This window comes from Lepisosteus platostomus, chromosome 8 (genome assembly GCF_059453375.1).
Source record: "Lepisosteus platostomus isolate fLepPlt1 chromosome 8, fLepPlt1.hap1, whole genome shotgun sequence".
In the NCBI taxonomy this organism is placed as follows: Eukaryota; Metazoa; Chordata; class Actinopteri; order Semionotiformes; family Lepisosteidae; genus Lepisosteus; species Lepisosteus platostomus.
This window is the reverse complement of record NC_142618.1, coordinates 57,085,405-57,102,762: the sequence shown is the minus strand read 5'-3', so window position 1 is coordinate 57,102,762 and position 17,358 is coordinate 57,085,405. Positions and strand designations below refer to the sequence as shown.

Sequence of the window (17,358 nt, the reverse complement as noted above, 5' to 3'; positions counted from 1 at the left end):
TACAAAGTCACAGGGGAGCCAGGGCCTAATCCGATAAGCAGCGGGTGCCAGGCAGGACACACCCATAGACGGGATTACTAGTCTCCATCATAGGGCACACACGGACACAAACACACAGTCTCACACTAGGGGCAAGTTTTGCAGAAGCTTGTTAACCAGTAAGTTAACATCATTATGTTTTTGATTTGTGGGAGGAAGCCAGAGCACCCAGAGGAAACCCATATGAGCACTGGGAGAACATACACACAGGTAACACCAGGGTCCCAGAGTAATGCCTGCTACTACATAAATTAATACAAGAACAGATATTTTCAAAGTCTGCCCGAGAGCTTATTCTTTACCTCCTTCGTGCAGTACATTGAAATTTGAAATACAGATTTGAGTGGTCTACAACCAACCGATTGTGACAAAAGAGTAGATGTTCTCAATTATTTCAATATGTGCCTTGGGATCATGAATTTGTTCTGGACAGTTGCAAACACATCAGCTTTCTTAAAGAAAACACGTCACTAGTGGTTGGACAACATGTTGATTGACTATCTTGGTCCACCATTCTGTGTGGGCTATCACAGAGCCTTCACGATTGAAGACAAGGGTATAAAATTGCATCGGTTACACTTAATATTTAAACAAACAAGCAGAATTTTGTATTTTTTTGGATGAACTGCAGGACAACTTTTTCTGCATTCTAATAATAACAGACAATGTACTTAGATGAGTCCAAACGATAGGCCTAGTCTAGATTAGAGCGTTGCAATAAACAAGAAGAAGTGGTAGCCTGTTCTTTAAAAGTGTAAAAAATAAACATGCTAATTACCCAGCAAGACGAAGATACAGGCTAGAATTGCAATGAGAGCTCCTCGGCTCAAGCTGACAGGAAGTGTGTAGGCCTCAGCTGTGCAGGACATTACATTGCCATCGGAGTCGCAGCTGCACACTCGAATTGTAAGGGTACTGGTACTGCTTTGCATGGGCTGGTCCCCGTCTGTTATGAAGATGGGCAGGTGATAGATACTCTGCTCTTTCTGGGTGAAGCCTCCTCGGCGGGTTAGAATCCAAGCGGTATTGTCTATAAAAGAAGAAGACACCACTGCATTTGGCGACTGCATTGACTTCGCCTATTCAAAGCCAGCCCTATGTTATCGAGAAAGGAAGGGAATTCTTGCAGAGCCATTGAGAATACCGCAACTCCAATCGTATACAAATCACGCCATACTGTGTGTGTAACTATATTTCAATAGATATAAAAATGGCGGTGTCCTGAGCTGGAAGTTTGTGCATCATTCTGTGTGCAGCATCTGTGTGTATCTGTGATGATTGGATTCACAGAATTACAGCATTCTTTGTGCCAGAAACGGAAGTAAAAATAGATCTACGTCTCTTGAATGTAGTCTGCTGTTCCTAGAGTATTAATGGTGCCTTTCCACCGCAGTATCTGTGTTCAGCTCGCAGTACAGCAGCTGTGGGCTTTAGGCAATTGAGTCATTCCACCACCTTACCTTGATTATCCCTTAGAGTGAAGTTGGGATTGTTGGCTGCCTCTGGAGCCAGACTGTAGTAGAAGTGTTGGCCTCCAAGGGGGTCATCTAGGTCAACCGCAGTTACGGTCTGAATCAGCTAAAACATAAAGTTAAATCAAAACAACACTTAAATTCACACACATAACCATTAGCAAACAGTTCACTGCATGCATAGAGACACAGGGGTTGAGAACATCTGTGTTCATTTTCTCCTGCTCTTTTCCCTTATTTATTAATGTATTAATCTGTCTGCCCTGAAATACACATTTTCCAGTATGCTGCATTGATGGAGCTGTCTGATTAATCTGATGACTGCTCAGAAACAGGTCTTTATAGTTCTTTATAAATAACATGTTATTACACTAATTATAATAATGATGATAATGATGATTAACCAAATTATTATTAGGTGGTATTAAGCACTTTTGATGAAATAACCTATTCTCAGTCATTGTTTGGATGTCAGACAGAACTACAGTTCATAGATACAAAACAAGGAATTCAACAAATATCTTACCTGTCCAGCTTTTGCATTCTCACAAACAAAAGCTTCATAATACTTTGCCAGTTCTGGGGGGTTGTCATTCACATCCAGGACTTTGATAGTAACAGACACGCTTCCAATCTGAGTGGGGTTATCTGTTGAACACAGAACGCTGATTTATACTGCTGTACAGTGTATATTGTTGACAAATAGGAGGTCCAGGGTGACCTGCAACTTCTTCAAGCTAGATGCTGATAAACATGAAAATTTCCCCATAATTTTGGTAAAGATTTCAGCTTCCTCATTTGACATCCCATGCTATCTGAATACATAAGTACACATGATTTATAAAAATATAAAACATTGTTTAACTTTTTATATAGATATTGCTGTTTTTCTCTATGGTAATGTATTTAGATAACTATTATTAATAAAAAAAATAATTTAAACTAATAAAATATCAAGTAAACTTCAAAATACAAGAATTCATGTCCTTACAGAAGGAGTAATTTGAAATTCAGTATAGATATACTAAACACACAAAGTGTGCTGCAGTATTCTGTCTCAATCGTTTCTTTCCATGTTATTTTACACATTCACTATTTTTAAAATCTTTTTTGTGAACAATTATTTATATTATATATACATGTCATGTCCACTACACAAAATAATTATGTGCTAAAGACTCTAGAAGTGAAATCACACCAAACTGGTCGGAGTACAGTGTACGGCTATATTTTTATTTGAGATATTTTTTTCATCATTTTGTCACTATGAACCAATAGCAGTGTGTTACTTGAATCTCTGCCAAATGCAGGGGAAGTTATTGCCTGACCTTGCTGCCTGCTACTTACTCATTTCCATAGCCAGAACAGTGATGTTGTGCCAGGAGAGCTCCTCGCGGTCCAGGGGCCTTGCAGTCATCAGAGCCCCTGATGTGATGTCAATGTAGAAGTATCTGCCAGGGTCACTCTTCCTCTCAATGGAATATCTGCTCACACAAGACCAGGGGGCTTGAGAATGGAGCTAATTTACACCGTTAACGAGTTACAGATCCTTGCATATTTATTGTCTTTACCTCTAACTTGCACCATAAACTTTACTGCATTTCACCACATATTCCAGTCACTGATCTGGGTTGATACAAGTGACATTTTGTGTTTTTTTTTCCATAGAGAAAACTTTAAAGGACTTGTGGCTACCTAACTATAAAATGAAACAACATCATCACGGCTGTTCCATTATGTCCACAAGAGCCTGACACAAGCATCAGCTGACATTTCTTTCCTATTTCCTGTCTTAAAAGAATTTCCCTGTGTTTCCAGTTGTGGCCAGTTTCCAGTTGTCATTGTTTCACTGCTGAGTGTGAAATAGCTCTTTAGGTTGCATCTGTCTATTTTCAATACTTGGACCACATCTCATCTCGATCTCCTCAGTTCTAGACTGAAGAGATTTATCTCTCTCAGCTTATCTAGAACGTATATGGCTCTCCACTGAGACCAGGAATCATTCCTATTGGTCTTCTTTGAACTGTTTCTAAGGCTTTAATATCCTTTCTGCTGCATGGTGACCACAATTCAGCATTGTATTCTATGTTCTAAATTAGGTCTTGCTAAATTAGGTCTACATTGTAGAGCTGAAATATAACTTCCCTAGTTTTAAATTTCACACTTTTCTGCTATATTCCCAAGCAACTTGTTTGCTTTTCTCCTTGTTCCCCAACATTGCTGTGATGAGGACATAAAATTATGTGCATAAACACCCAAATCCGACTTCCTGCTGGCTGGATGTGCTGTAGGAGTGCTCTCCACTGTGGCTGTGGCCTACAATCACACACCTATCTTCTCTCTCTCTGGTCTGAAGACTCCTGCCCTCTTACGTCATGCACACAACCTCCCTACAGGCAGGTCATCTTGTTCTGCAGCTCAACTAGGGTCCATCTGAGTTTCAGAGTAGATCAGCGAGCCGAATCTCAAGCCCATGGATCTCACACTCAAGATATTTAAAGAGCTCACAGCGATGGTTGTTTAATGAGCAGATCCCCTCGACTTAGACTCTTGCATGAGTTAGTGTAAATGAGATCAATGTATAATGAAGAACATACGACGTAAAGGAGTAATAACAACTGAATTATTGATACATGCTGGTCTCAATTAATGGGTTTCTGTTAAGCTCCTTGTAACTACCAAATATTAGATGTTGAACATATCCAATTTAGGGGAGTTAGATTTAAAGGTGCTTATGTGCTTTCCAACAGCTCTCTTGATTCACTTGATTGGCAACTACAGCTCTACACGGAAAAGGCAAGTAAATTCCCCCAAAGGGTATCTATTAATGTGCATTAATTAAAACTATAATGTTAACTGCTTTCCACTTAACATGGAAGTGTGTCTGTGTGGATCACTTTTTGAAACAGAAGAAAATTTGATGTGTACACAAAACGTCTGAGGACTTTCACACCATCATATCCTCTCTATTAAACAAGAGGTCACCAAGATCTTATCCATATCTGTCATATAATTATATTAAATGCACAATTTATTCCTTGCTAAACCATGGCTGCAGCAGTGCTTCATGACCCATTTATAGCACAACTTTGCCGGTGGGGTATTTTGTAAAGCATCATTCATGCTCATGCATGAAAGTCCTGAAGTATTTATCATATAGGCATAAAAACTGCAGGCATGAGTGAGATTCATTTACAAGCACGATAAAAAGAATGTTTGGCCTCACTTTCTTCAGAAGATTATTTAATGCTGACCACGAGGATTTATATGTGTAATCATAAGGAATTAAGTAACTGAACAATAAATAGCACATTTGTTCAATTGAAATTGTCAAACACGCTTTATGTAATAAAAGACAACATAATATACATTTTCACATTGTTCTAAATGTGTCAACCTTAATCCCGATTTAAACAGCTGAAATGCATAAAGATCTTTGCTTAATGAAATTATACATATTGAGGGGTAAAGCATTCTGTGACTTAAAGACATTCTAAGAATTTGACCAAACCTACACAAATACATGTATGAGTATTCTATTCTTCCAGTACCCAGTAACAAACTTCCTTCAAATGTGCTGCAGTGGTGCCTTTTCAATAATCATCAGCAGGAGATTAGTAGCTGCTACTCAGGTACAGTACCTGCTAGTGCTAGTTATTACATGTGGCCAAGTGGATGCAAGCGACAACAACATACATCAGCGTCATTTGTTTACATTTACTACTGACTCTGGCTTTAGTGAGCAGAACAATAAATGCATTGTGTGTGAGGGGTTAAATGAGGCATTTCATCAATTGACAATGTGGATAAATTTTGGCATGACTACTCTTCGGTACAGTAAATCTACAGTAGCTAGCAAACATTCACAAGTCTCATGAGGAAAGAAACAGAAGGAAATAAGTAAGCTCTTCAACATTGCCACCAGCAGTTCACTTTATGGTATTACATCTTACTAAAAATGTTAAGTTTTAAAGATTACAACACACTATTTTTAATTTTAATGTTTGTGTACTTTATGCAGTCCAAAAATGCCTTTAATAACTTGATATATCAATGGAAAGTTTTACAAGTAATTGAGGCATTGAAAAGCATTACTGTAGTCTGAATATAATTTAATAAAAAAAACTTTTGTTTTCTAAATTACAGGTCTTTCCAAACAGGGCACTGTATAGGTACAATGATGAATCTCTATAATAGTAACAACAGTACACATACTTGTATTATTTATGAACATGTCTTACCTTTTTGAAACATCTTAATGTATTAAATCATATTCTTAGTGCATTAAGTTAAGTTACAATAGTGTTTTATGGTAATGAACTTAAGAGTAGTCTTTTATAACAGTAAGTGATAACTGGTGTCAATTATTTATGAGTTAATATTTTGTTAATTATAAAAGGGTACAAGAGTATAGCTTTAAAAACACTTGGAGACACTGAATGGATACTATATATATATAGTTCAATGCTAAAAAGTAAGAGTTTAATGCTTGTTTTCTTCATTCTAAGTCATTGGTATGGTAGCTCCAGGTATGTATGCATCTTGGATAATTATTTTTATCAGTAACATTACATGGTAAATGTAAACATTTACCTATATTCTCACAAAGATCGCCCCATAAACTACTTCTTCTTAAAGCGAATTTCTTAGAATTACTTTGAAAATGATTTTCATGAACACCAGACCAAGCGGCAGAGAAGGTAAAGGTAGTCAGTCCATCCACAGACAGGTGTGTTTTCACACAGCTATCGCAATTTTAAATTACCTTACGGTGTTGTTGGCCACATCAGGGTCCTTGGCAGAGACTGTCTGAAAGACTGTGCCAATCTCCACATCTTCGGGCACTTCTACAAAGTAGTGGGCCGAGTCGAACTGTGGTGGTTCGTCCACATCTTCCACACTAACGTGGATGATGGTCACGTCACTGAAGGGACCTCGGTTCAGGAACCTGGGATCCAGGTATGTGTTAGCCCCCTCGACTTTCAAGGTGAAACTCCTCTTTGATTCAAAATCCAGCTTCTGCAGGACACAAAGAGGCAACTTAACAAGGCACAGACAGCAGCTGGTCAAGACTGTTGTGTGAAGCCCACAGCTGTTCTCCTAACCAACAATTAAGTCCAAATCGTTTTCAGAATGGCTTTTATGGCACTTGCTAGATGTCTGAGGCTGAGGCTGACAGGTACAATTCGTTTCAAAATGTCTTTGCACGAGCAAAATGTGGGCTCTTTTAAACTGAAATGCTTTTAAAAGTCACAACAGGAAACGTCAACATGAGATACTGGTGACTCAAAGAGCCTATGTCCACTTTACATTACTCTTTCAAAAGTCGACAATACTTTTAGAATATTTCTGTGTCATTATTTAATGTAGGTTCATCATGCTCACTTGGTTCTGTTTAAGCTACATAGCAAGTACTGGGTGTGTTGGGAACAACTACCCTTGGAAACTTCATATCTTAGCATAGCCAATCAAATTTATCCTAAATACATTTGGGAAATGGGAGGAAACTAGCATACCCAGAAGACTTCACATAGTTATCCATAGGAATCAAACCCATAACTTTGGCACTATAAGACATTAGCACTAAAAGCCAGGCCACTATGCTGCCCTGCCGAAAAATGTACAGCAGTAGTAAAGCACCTTATACATTACCAATGTTGAGTACTTACTGTCCAAAATGTTGAACTAAATTATTTATCAGTTTATCAATATTTATTATTTGCAGTACATTTGGTTGTTTGTTTTATTCTTGTAAATACATGTGTAAGCAGATAAAAAGAAAGATCATGCCGCAACCTAACAATCAGAATGATAAGAATAACTAAATAATTGTGCAATTGATATTTCGTGCTTTTAATATTGCTGTTAGTATTGAATTTCAAGTTTTTAATAGCTCTTGGATGAAGGATGCCCAGAAAACCAATCCACATAAATGTTTCTGCCTGGTGAACTGTTTTATTGGCCAGTCTGAGATACTGTACATCACTTCTTTGTCTTGTGGTGACGTCTTTGAAGTCATCATAGCCATCTGATCAGTTCCTTGATTTTTGTTAAAACAGTTCAGTGAGCAGCACACATTGGGGCCAACAGTGGGGCATCCTTACGCAGTATTGCAATGAGGTGTTATTAATGAAGGAGTGAAGGAGAAGCATGGACAATGTTAGCAGTAAGTCATTACTTACTGTATATTGAAACTGTTTTTATAATAGCAAACTGTAAATATTAATATGTAATACTGCATAATGAAATACAGATTGCAAGGTGAAAAATGCCAGGTATTTTAATGAAACTTTAGGGGGAAAATACTTTTCTTTACATTCTGGGTACCCTACGGACAGTGTTTGCATTTCTTACTTTTCTAATGGAGATGATACCGAACTGGTTGGTAGGGTCGGTGCTGATGTCAAACGTGTCTCTCCCATCTCCGTCAATGATGGCGTATCTCATCTCTGCATTAATGCCTTCATCAAGATCCTTAGCCTGAACACGGCCCACAATGGAGCCCACTGGTGCCGACTCTGGAACACTCATCTGATACAGTTCTGCCATACAAGGAAAGTAGGATGCTGTTAAACTGTTGCTTTACAGAATTGATCAAATTGCTTTTTGATTAAAAAATAAATTGAAGGTGTAAAACATATCACAATATTGACAAGTGATTAGGTGATATTGATTTTTTCAAGTCTAGAAAAAGGATCACAACTAGGACCACAGGTGTTCAGAAAGGTGACAAGGCTCCACATAGATGTTACTGATGCTGAACAATAAGAATAAGAAGAGCAACAAAAAGAGCAAATGCGATATACTTTTTTAATCTTTTTAATTGAAACATTTGAAAACAAGACAATTTTGTCAACATTAGAAAAACCTCTTTAAAAACATCTGGGAGACATTTGGGCACTTTTGGGTCAAACAAAACTTTAATGGGTCAGATGTTGAGATGAGGAAAGGGACCAACATACCTGCTAATCAAATCAGACTAAACCTTGAAACATACTGAAGACACAGCATTAGAATCGTGAAGGGTACTTACTCTGTGCAAATCTGGGAGGGTTATCATTGACATCTTCCAGGGTGACATTGACAGTAGTTGTACCAGCCAGACCTCCTAGTTGTCCCCCCATATCTTTGGCTTGGATAATCACTTCATAATGTTCCTTGGCTTCTCTGTCCATGTTGGGTAGAGACACTCGAATGATACCTGCAAGTTCAGCACAGTCCAGTCATGAGAGGTCAGTGAATAAATACATAAACTATGGCAATAGCCGTTTCTGACTAATCAATCTTAGGAGGCAGACCATTCTTCAGACTTCAAATAATTTTATTCAGCATTTGATAGCTGCCTTCGTTTTTAATGTCTTAATTCAATTACTTACTTTTAAAAATGAGAAAAATTTCCTAAAGATTGTTGCAGTAAAATTACAACTATATACATTTGGTCAAAAATGACAAAATAGAGTTTGTATGTCCAGAGTTCTGTAGCTTGTGTACTAACTTACTCTGTATCAACACATGATTCCTTTCCTTGGCACATTGCAGGAACAACCAGGGAAATTTAGAGCAGAGTTCCCCTGTTCACAAATAAGGTTCTGAATGGTCTAGCTTCAGGATATTTTAAGGACTTGTTGCATAATAATAATTATTATAATAATTGCTTACACTTATATAGCACTTTTCTTGACACTCCACTCAAAGCGCTTTACAGGTAAATGGGGATCCCCTCCACCAGCACCAGTGTGCAGCCCCAAATGGATGATGCGACGGCAGCCATAGTGCGCCAGAACGCTCACCACACATCAGCTATCAGTGGGGAGGAGAGCAGAGTAATGTAGCCAATTCATAGAGGTGGATTATTAGGAGGCTGTGATTGGTAAGGGCCAATGTGAAATTTGGCCAGGATGCCGGGGTTACACCCCTACTCTTTTCTTACTATAGCCCAACTCTTAACAGCAGGCCCTCTTATTCTGCCGAAGACTAGGCTCCACACAACAGATACTTCTCATGTGTTGCACCATCTACGCAAATGACTGGCCATTAAAAAACTCTGTGACTGTCTTCCTTTTTTTAAAACTTGCTGAAAGAGTTAATTTGAATATATAAATTTCTTTAAAACTTTTTTCAACTGTTCATTTTCTGTGCTTTATTTGCTTCCACTTAATGTTTTCTTCTATTGTATATGACATGAGTGCTTCTGAAGAGCGCTTTGATCTTCTTGAAAGGCACTTAAAATTGAAATATTAAATTGTTTAGGACTCTTCAATTCTAACCTAGAGAACCACCGTGGAGACATCTTGCAATGTATGGTTACGACCACACGATGGCAGCATCGACTTTATTCACATTGGGGTGTTAGAAGATGTATCTGATTTCCTGGGCCACAGCCCAGTTTTATATTACAGCCACGATCTTAAATGACTCAAATGTACTTTTATGAAATCTTTATTACATTATTTTATCAAAGGAAACCATGAAAGTGAAAATAAAAAAATGATATTCTTCCCCATTAAGAAGTTAATACAGCTCGTTTCATGCATTGGAAATGTACTAATGTGCTGATCAAGCTCCAGTTACCGTTTCTGTTGCCATTTTAGATGATACAAAGTAAGACTATAATTTTATATTCTAATTTGCCCGTGTATTAGACATGCTTTTTTTATTATCATACTACTGTCTGTCAAACTGATGTCAGAACAGTGTTCTGTGCATCAGTGGAAATGTTTGCTCAGGTTTCTGGGGCTCTACAGTACCTGTTCGGGGTTCCACAGAAAAGTACGGCTGTCCCTGCAGGATACTGTAGACAACTCGGGCACTGTTCCCATAGGTGGGATCATCGGCGTCGGTCGCTGTCAGCTGCATAACTGATGTCCCTAAAGAAACCAAGCCAAAATAAAGTATTATTTAGATTGTTATGGTAACTAATGATGTCAATGTGTTTATTTAAACTTATTTTCTGTTAAAAAAACAGTTGTAAGTTGTTAGTTGTTGTAAGCATGGTGGTGATATTATCACAATCTTTCCGAGATTCATTCTGATCGGAGTCCCTGTTTACCTATCACAGACATCTCTGGTACAGAGGCCGTGTATGGCCCATCCAGGAACTTCGGTTCATTGTCGTTGATGTCTTGAATTTTCACAATGAATTCAGACTCTGGCTCCAGAGGTTTGCCCGTTTGCCGATGTAGTGCCTGAGCACGGAGGATGTACTGCGCTTTCTCCTCCCGATCTAGCCTCTGAATGGCATGGATATCCCCCGTGTTGTCGTCGATAGTGAACATTGTGCCCGCTCCTTCTCCAGACAGAATGTACTTTATAGATCCGTCTCCTTTGTCCATATCTGAATGAAGCTGATGGGGGGAAAAAAGCGAAATTTTTCTTGTGAAGTATTTTGTAGAAACATGCAAAAATCACCTGTAAAGGATTTTTTTTTTAAATCTTGTAAAACAGATGGGACACTGTGCAAACCCTTACCCTTCCTAAAAGCATAATTACTTCCTTAGTGTGATGGCTGTTGTTCATTACTTGGCTATGTAAAATGGTAGAGTACAGCAGAACTACTGTACTTAACAACTTGAAATGAAGCATTTACAATAAATATGTCATTCAATGTTATAGAGAAACCAATGCTTGCTTAGTGATATAGTGTTTTGTTCTGGTTTACACAATCACTTTACAATCTAACACCATAATCAACAGAACTAATCATGTCTAGAATTTAAATGGTGTCTTATTCACCCTTTTATATCTAATCATTAACATTTTTTTATACCTTAGAAAAAAGAAAAGGTTACTGTGCCGGTCCATTTGATTGCTAGACGTTATCTGATTCAAAGAGATTATCGATATGGTAGCAAAATCTCAATTACAGTAAATTATCATGGATTAATTTCTTAATTAATCTTTCATCATTTCTGGGCCAGAAGTTCTAAACCAGTACCCCATTATGGTGACTGGTGACACTGGTCTATAACAGTTGCTGTACTGATGAGCAGACTTTAAACCAAAGTCCTACTTCATTGCTCATTAAAACCCAGGGCATTATTTTTAAGACTAGGGGTTTTATCTAAGTATCCTGGCTACAATTTCACTTTGGGCTTGTTCTCACTTTCTTAAATTACCCTGTTAAGTCCATTGGTAAGGTCATTTCTAACGTCTTCACCTGATCTATTGTATAGTGGGGCTGCTGTGTGACACCCAGGTGGGTAACCTCTTATGAATAAAGAGGTTTGGCTTTGTTTGTTTATTTCATCTTATCTTTATTCTACAGCAGTAAGAAATGTAGCACTTCAAAAGTTTTATAAGAAATTAATTCAGTACTCCACTGCGGCAGAAAAGTATATTAGTTCTCAAGTTGCTTTGAATCTGAATTCTCACTATAATTTTGCTTAATGACAGGCCTCTGTCTTGAAAGAAATATCTCCAGCAGCGTAAAAGTCTACTGCTACTAACCAGTCTGTCTGGCCATATCAGGATGATGACAGAAAAGCTATCAATTACCTAGTCCTTTTCAGCTCAGCAGAGATTCCCTGAAGTCTGGAATGCTATGATGTTTTCTCCCTTCAGGGAAAGACAAGCCTAGAGTTTTTCTTTCAAAGGAGCTTGTCATATACTATTATTTCAAACCCTATACAGTCTTAAATAACATCACTGTCTGCTATTTACTTAAGGTAGCAGGAACTTTCTTTTATTGCTGAATAATCTTTCATGTTAGGAATAACAGAAATTAAGTTCCAGGATGTGCTTCAAGAGGCACCTCTGCTAACATTGTCGTTTTCTTTTTTTTAATTAAGCCTACAATCACAATTAATCAATTAACTAATCCACAGTTCTGCCTTTCAATATGCTTAACCCTTATTGTCATGGGGTGTGGGAAGTGGTGGGGTTGTGGTGTTCCTTTTACACTCACCAATTATACAATCAGTAACAAATGGGATAATTTTGAAACTCTAACCAAATGTTTTGAAACATTGGATGCAGGCTTACTTCAAAGAGAGAATGTACCAATGATTTTATATTATGCAACAGGCTACAAAAAGTATGTACAGTACAGTGTTTCTTACTGTAAGACAGTGTGAGTAACCTTCATGCCAAAACTAAGAAAATAACTTCATGCACGATTGCTTACAGAAATGTTGTGTTACTTATATAGTAAAAATCAGTAGCATTTTTTATTTTGTCTTGAGTGGCAATTTTATGTCACACATGAAAGCTTTTTAATAATCTTAATAACGCATTCACATTCTTAAAAAAAAAAAACAACCATCTAGAATACGTTTTTAAGTACTATTGTCCTTTTTTTGCTAGCTTGAGGTGTTTGAAGTGCACCTCGGATATTTCCTCTGTCTTTAGGAGTTTGCATTTGGCCCAAGCATCTACTGTAACTTTAGGTCATTTATGCTTATGCTCAACTTAATCCTAACACAGCACAAACTAACTTATCAGATCTTAAACACCTGTTTTATCACTGAACAACTAATGCAAATTCATTGCTAAACCAAGATTCAATTGTGATCCAAAAGTGTTGATCAATTTTCTTTTTTTCTGTATTTAAGGCTATAATAAGTTGCTGTGAAAAGTTGTAAAGTGCATGCTTATCTGCTAAAATGAAAAATATGTTTTCTTAGTTAATAAATCTTTGCAATTCTACATTTTAATCACAACTGATTAAAACCATAAAAAGCCTGTAAGTAAATTAAAATTAGCACTTCTAGTTTGTATTGCTTTCTGTTAACAATTCTGTTTTGAATCATTTATTTTTTTGTCACAACAGAGAAAAGTGATGAGTGATGTTGTAATAAAAATTGTGAAGGGGTGGTGGTGAATGAAAAAAAAACACTTTTCATACTGACTGAACATTTGTTAGCAAGGGTGACCGGGGCTAAGGGATTGAGGTCCGACCTTTCCAGTATTTGGAAATTAGGTAACTTGCTTGCCTGAAAGCTGAGGACCGATGTTTGTTTTCTCGTTGGACCTGCCTAGACCTGCCTGGCTGTCACATTGGTGTTAACAGTGGGATAGTAGGATGGTGACTTCCTGGCTGCATGGCTTTATTTGCAGTTGAGGGATGTGGTGCTGCTTGGCTGTGATTGTAAAAGTTGCAAAAATCTGTATTGTAAAAGATATACGGTAAGATAAGATCACTTTATTGGCCTTATACAATTTCTTGTATTAGGAATTTGCCTTTTCGCATATCTGAACTTGCTCTCCATGAGACACACAGACAGGGAGAGAAGCTTGGGGTCAGAGCACAGGGTCAGCCATTTATACAGTGCCCTGGAGCAATTGGGGTTAAGTGCCTTGCTCAGGGGCCCAGCGGATTAGGATTCCTCTGCTGGCTGCGGGATACGAACCGGCATAGTTCCAGCCACAGGCACAGATCCTTAGCCACAGAGCTACTGCACCGCCCCACATCTAATTGTGATGAGGAGTAAGAGAACATGATTCCACCTCACCTGTGGAAACTTTGGGTGATGGAATTATTCAGTAATGACTTACCCTTTGACTGTACCCTTTTGAAATTGTATTCACAACTAGAATGCAGCCGTTATGAATTGGAGTAGACATTATGCACTGTAATGAGCCAGTAAACAGAATCCAGAAAAGTTGCTCAATAGTGGAAACACCAGATAACATTTGGAATACTTGACCAGATTTGTCTTCATGAGGCTTAAGTCAATTATAAAAATGCAATTTAGAATCATGTCTGATATTATATGTTGGCAGCTATATCCACTGTGAGCTGTATTTGGAGACGACACAGTGAACAAGAAAACAGCTATCTTTAGGTGATACTTGCTTGCATTTAAAGATGACTGCTTTGGAACATAATCCATCCATTCATTTTCTAACCATTTTTTTTCAATTTAGGATTGCAGGGGAGCTGGAGAGCAAAACAGTAATTTAGAAAATATTATGCAAAAGAACAGGTAATAGGTTTACTAGAGCTCCACAGCCGAAACGTTGTGCTTTCTTTCTTCTCTTTTCAGCATGGAATAAACCTATTACCTGTTCCTTTGCAGCCTATGCATGCTGACGCAGCTCCCCACTTGAACTACTAGAAGATATCATGTTTCATCTACTTGATGAAAATGTCTCATGCACTGGCATGAAACTAAGAACCTCTAATTGTAAATATATAGAAAATATATATTTTGCCATTAAAAACAAATCACTCAATATTATGTGATGGGTGTTGAACATTTAATTTCCCTGTTATAATGAAATAAAATATAAATATTTTTCTTGAATTTTCAAATTGCCATGTGATTTTGAATCACGAAGTCTCTTACACTTTTAAAGGTGTATCTAAAGTAGTGAGTCACTTCTACGTTTATATTGCTTGGCTCATGACAGTATTTGACTGAGACATCTTCTCACACCATCCTTAACTTTTTTTTATCAATCAACATGAATGTCCCCTTTCCTTGGCCTTGAAATACATAATAAAAACATTCTGTCTCTACTTGCAATGACTGGATACTTAGTAGCAGTCAAACGTATATAAAGACATATCAGTTGCTACAGCTTTATAGTTCTCTTTTCACTTGAATGGGTTATCCAAAGATGCAGGATATTTATATGTTTTACTGTTTTGTAAGCAATCAAAAAGATTGCCAAATGTTATCAGACAAGTGAAATGGTTTCATCAATGCTGTGGGTGACACCTGCCCCCCTATACAAGAATATAGAATGCTCCCGCAGTTCGAATCTTAATCATTATTTCATTGCACCTTGACAGGATACTGGAAGAATCGAGATTCAGCGGAAACAGTGGTCAGTTTATGTTCACCCTAGAAGGCAGCTGGGAATTCTTCTTCTCTTCATGCTACTCCAGCAACTGCACAGTACTGAAAACAATTTTAGCATTTCTGTGTTACTTTGAATATTAGTGGGAAAGGCTAGAATTCCATACCTTGCCAACATACAATGGCTCCAGTCCTGTGTATTCCTCCAGTACAAAGAACTGGTTCCAGACCCATCCTCTTTTCACCCGATTGTGTGGCTCTGTCCAGTCTGTCTGGGTTGAGGTTTTGACTGACAGCTTTCCTTTTTCAGCCAGACTTTCAGCTTGGGTGCTCAAAAGATGCAGCAAAACGATGAGGCCCAAACACAGGCCTCTTTTCAGCTGGTCCATATCCATCATCACGGAAATCTTCCAACAAAAGATGCGTCCCAGGATTTATAACAGCAAAAAGTAACAACTTTCGGTGAATATCTGCAGCAGTGAAGGCTCGTTTGTTCTTTAACATCAGCCAGTGGTTAGATGGCTTTTACCCGCAAGTTATTTATTGAGTGCCTGAAATGTAAAATTAAAAAAATATATATTTATATGGGGTTAATATCCTAAGGACTCACAATCTCTGATTTTGATACAACAAAAATATGTATTGTAGAAGAACATTCTTGTTGGTTCTGTGTTGTTAAAACTATTGTGCTATGTTCTGCATATTCAGTTTTACACAGATTGTTAATGGTTGTATAATGTAAATACAGAACTCCAAACTACCTTCAATTAAGTTTGAAAATAAATATGTAAAGTGGAATACTGTAAAAAGTTATAATACTGACTTAAGCAAATTAATTATGCTTTTGGATGCTATCAGTTACTACTGTAAACTGTTTTTTTTTTAAATAAAAAGGTGTTTTACGCCTTGTAGAAATAATAGCTGAACTTGCTAGATTCAAAGCAATACCCATTCATATTTTACTAAATACCTTTCATGGTTTAGTAGAACTACATTATGATTACTAAGCAAGCAAAGGTAAGTTTATAACAATATCACATCTTTAGGTATACTTAGGTATGCTCTACCCTTAAGCCATACCATTTTAGAATTTAGTATTTGTAATAATAAATAAAAGATGTGCACCTCACCACACTGATCAGCAGTATTTCAGACATTATTCTGTCTTTTGTCCTGCCTTCATACATTACAGTAACTGGCTAAACTTAAAGAAAGTAGCTGAGAAAACCTTCTTGTTTTCTTTCTTCCATCTTTTTCTAAAGAATGCTTTTTTTTATTTAGCCATGTTCCACACTTAAAAATATGGAGAGGAGATGGTTTTCAATTTGTTGTGTTCTGTACATGTACATCAGGGTAATTTGTATGTAAGTATAGCCTTATAGTGGAGAAGCACTCTTGATTTTTCTTTCCTTAGTTTGCATATTGATTTGGTGCATCTGAAAGTAGCACAGTGGTCATGCATTCTTGATGTTTATGCATCTGATTTAATACTTTAATTAATCTAAAACTGATTTTTATTAATCTAAAACATCTCAGATGACAATGTTTTAGATAAAACAGACACTAAAGGTTTTGTTACTGCAAAATCCAAACTACAACTTGTTTTCTATCCACTTGAAATTTGAATGAAGGTGACAGAATTTTCTTTCACTTTTATGAATCTCAGCCTTTGATATGGGTTCTACAAAGCTTTATTAGTTTTCCATTCCACTTTATGAGTGGATTAAGCTTCCTCCTTCAAGCTGATGTAGTCAGTTAAAGGAGTGGATGATTAAAACCTTTTGCATTCTTAACTGCAAAGTCATCACCCCCTTTTTAAAAGTTGTATCTTTTATTTGTGTAGGATTTCTAGGATGAAAAAATGTATTATTTCAGTCATGTTGATGACCACCATACAATGCAAGAGCAATTAAAAAAAAAAAAACATCTTAAATCCTGTATTTCCTATAGGAGGTGTTACAGTACTCTACTTTTGCTTTCTCAGTTTATTTGTAAGGGATCTCATTAAATTTAAGCAAATGCTAGAAATTGTTTTTCCTTTTGTACAGCTGTAGTATGACAAACATTTTTTTCTGAGAACTACAGGAATATTCTGAGTTGTGGTA

The 17,358-nt window shown here is 37.2% G+C and overlaps 1 protein-coding gene across 2 annotated transcripts in view; it reads right to left on the bottom strand.

The window, feature by feature from the left end:
* Positions 1-17,358, bottom strand: part of LOC148657553 (cadherin-20-like) — a 57,502-nt gene that overhangs the window by 3,028 nt on the left and 37,116 nt on the right. The window contains exons 3-12 of one of the 2 annotated variants that reach the window (XM_088643978.1): positions 15,421-15,804; positions 10,561-10,855; positions 10,259-10,378; positions 8,545-8,712; positions 7,866-8,053; positions 6,277-6,530; positions 2,859-2,995; positions 2,038-2,159; positions 1,500-1,617; positions 818-1,069 (exon numbers count right to left, since the gene is read on the bottom strand). In XM_088643978.1, coding sequence (XP_088500104.1) covers positions 818-1,069; positions 1,500-1,617; positions 2,038-2,159; positions 2,859-2,995; positions 6,277-6,530; positions 7,866-8,053; positions 8,545-8,712; positions 10,259-10,378; positions 10,561-10,855; positions 15,421-15,651 — 1,885 coding nt within the window. In that variant the 5' untranslated portion in view covers positions 15,652-15,804. The remainder of the gene's footprint in view (positions 1-817; positions 1,070-1,499; positions 1,618-2,037; positions 2,160-2,858; positions 2,996-6,276; positions 6,531-7,865; positions 8,054-8,544; positions 8,713-10,258; positions 10,379-10,560; positions 10,856-15,420; positions 15,805-17,358) is intronic. The other variant, XM_088643979.1, reaches the window with a different exon arrangement.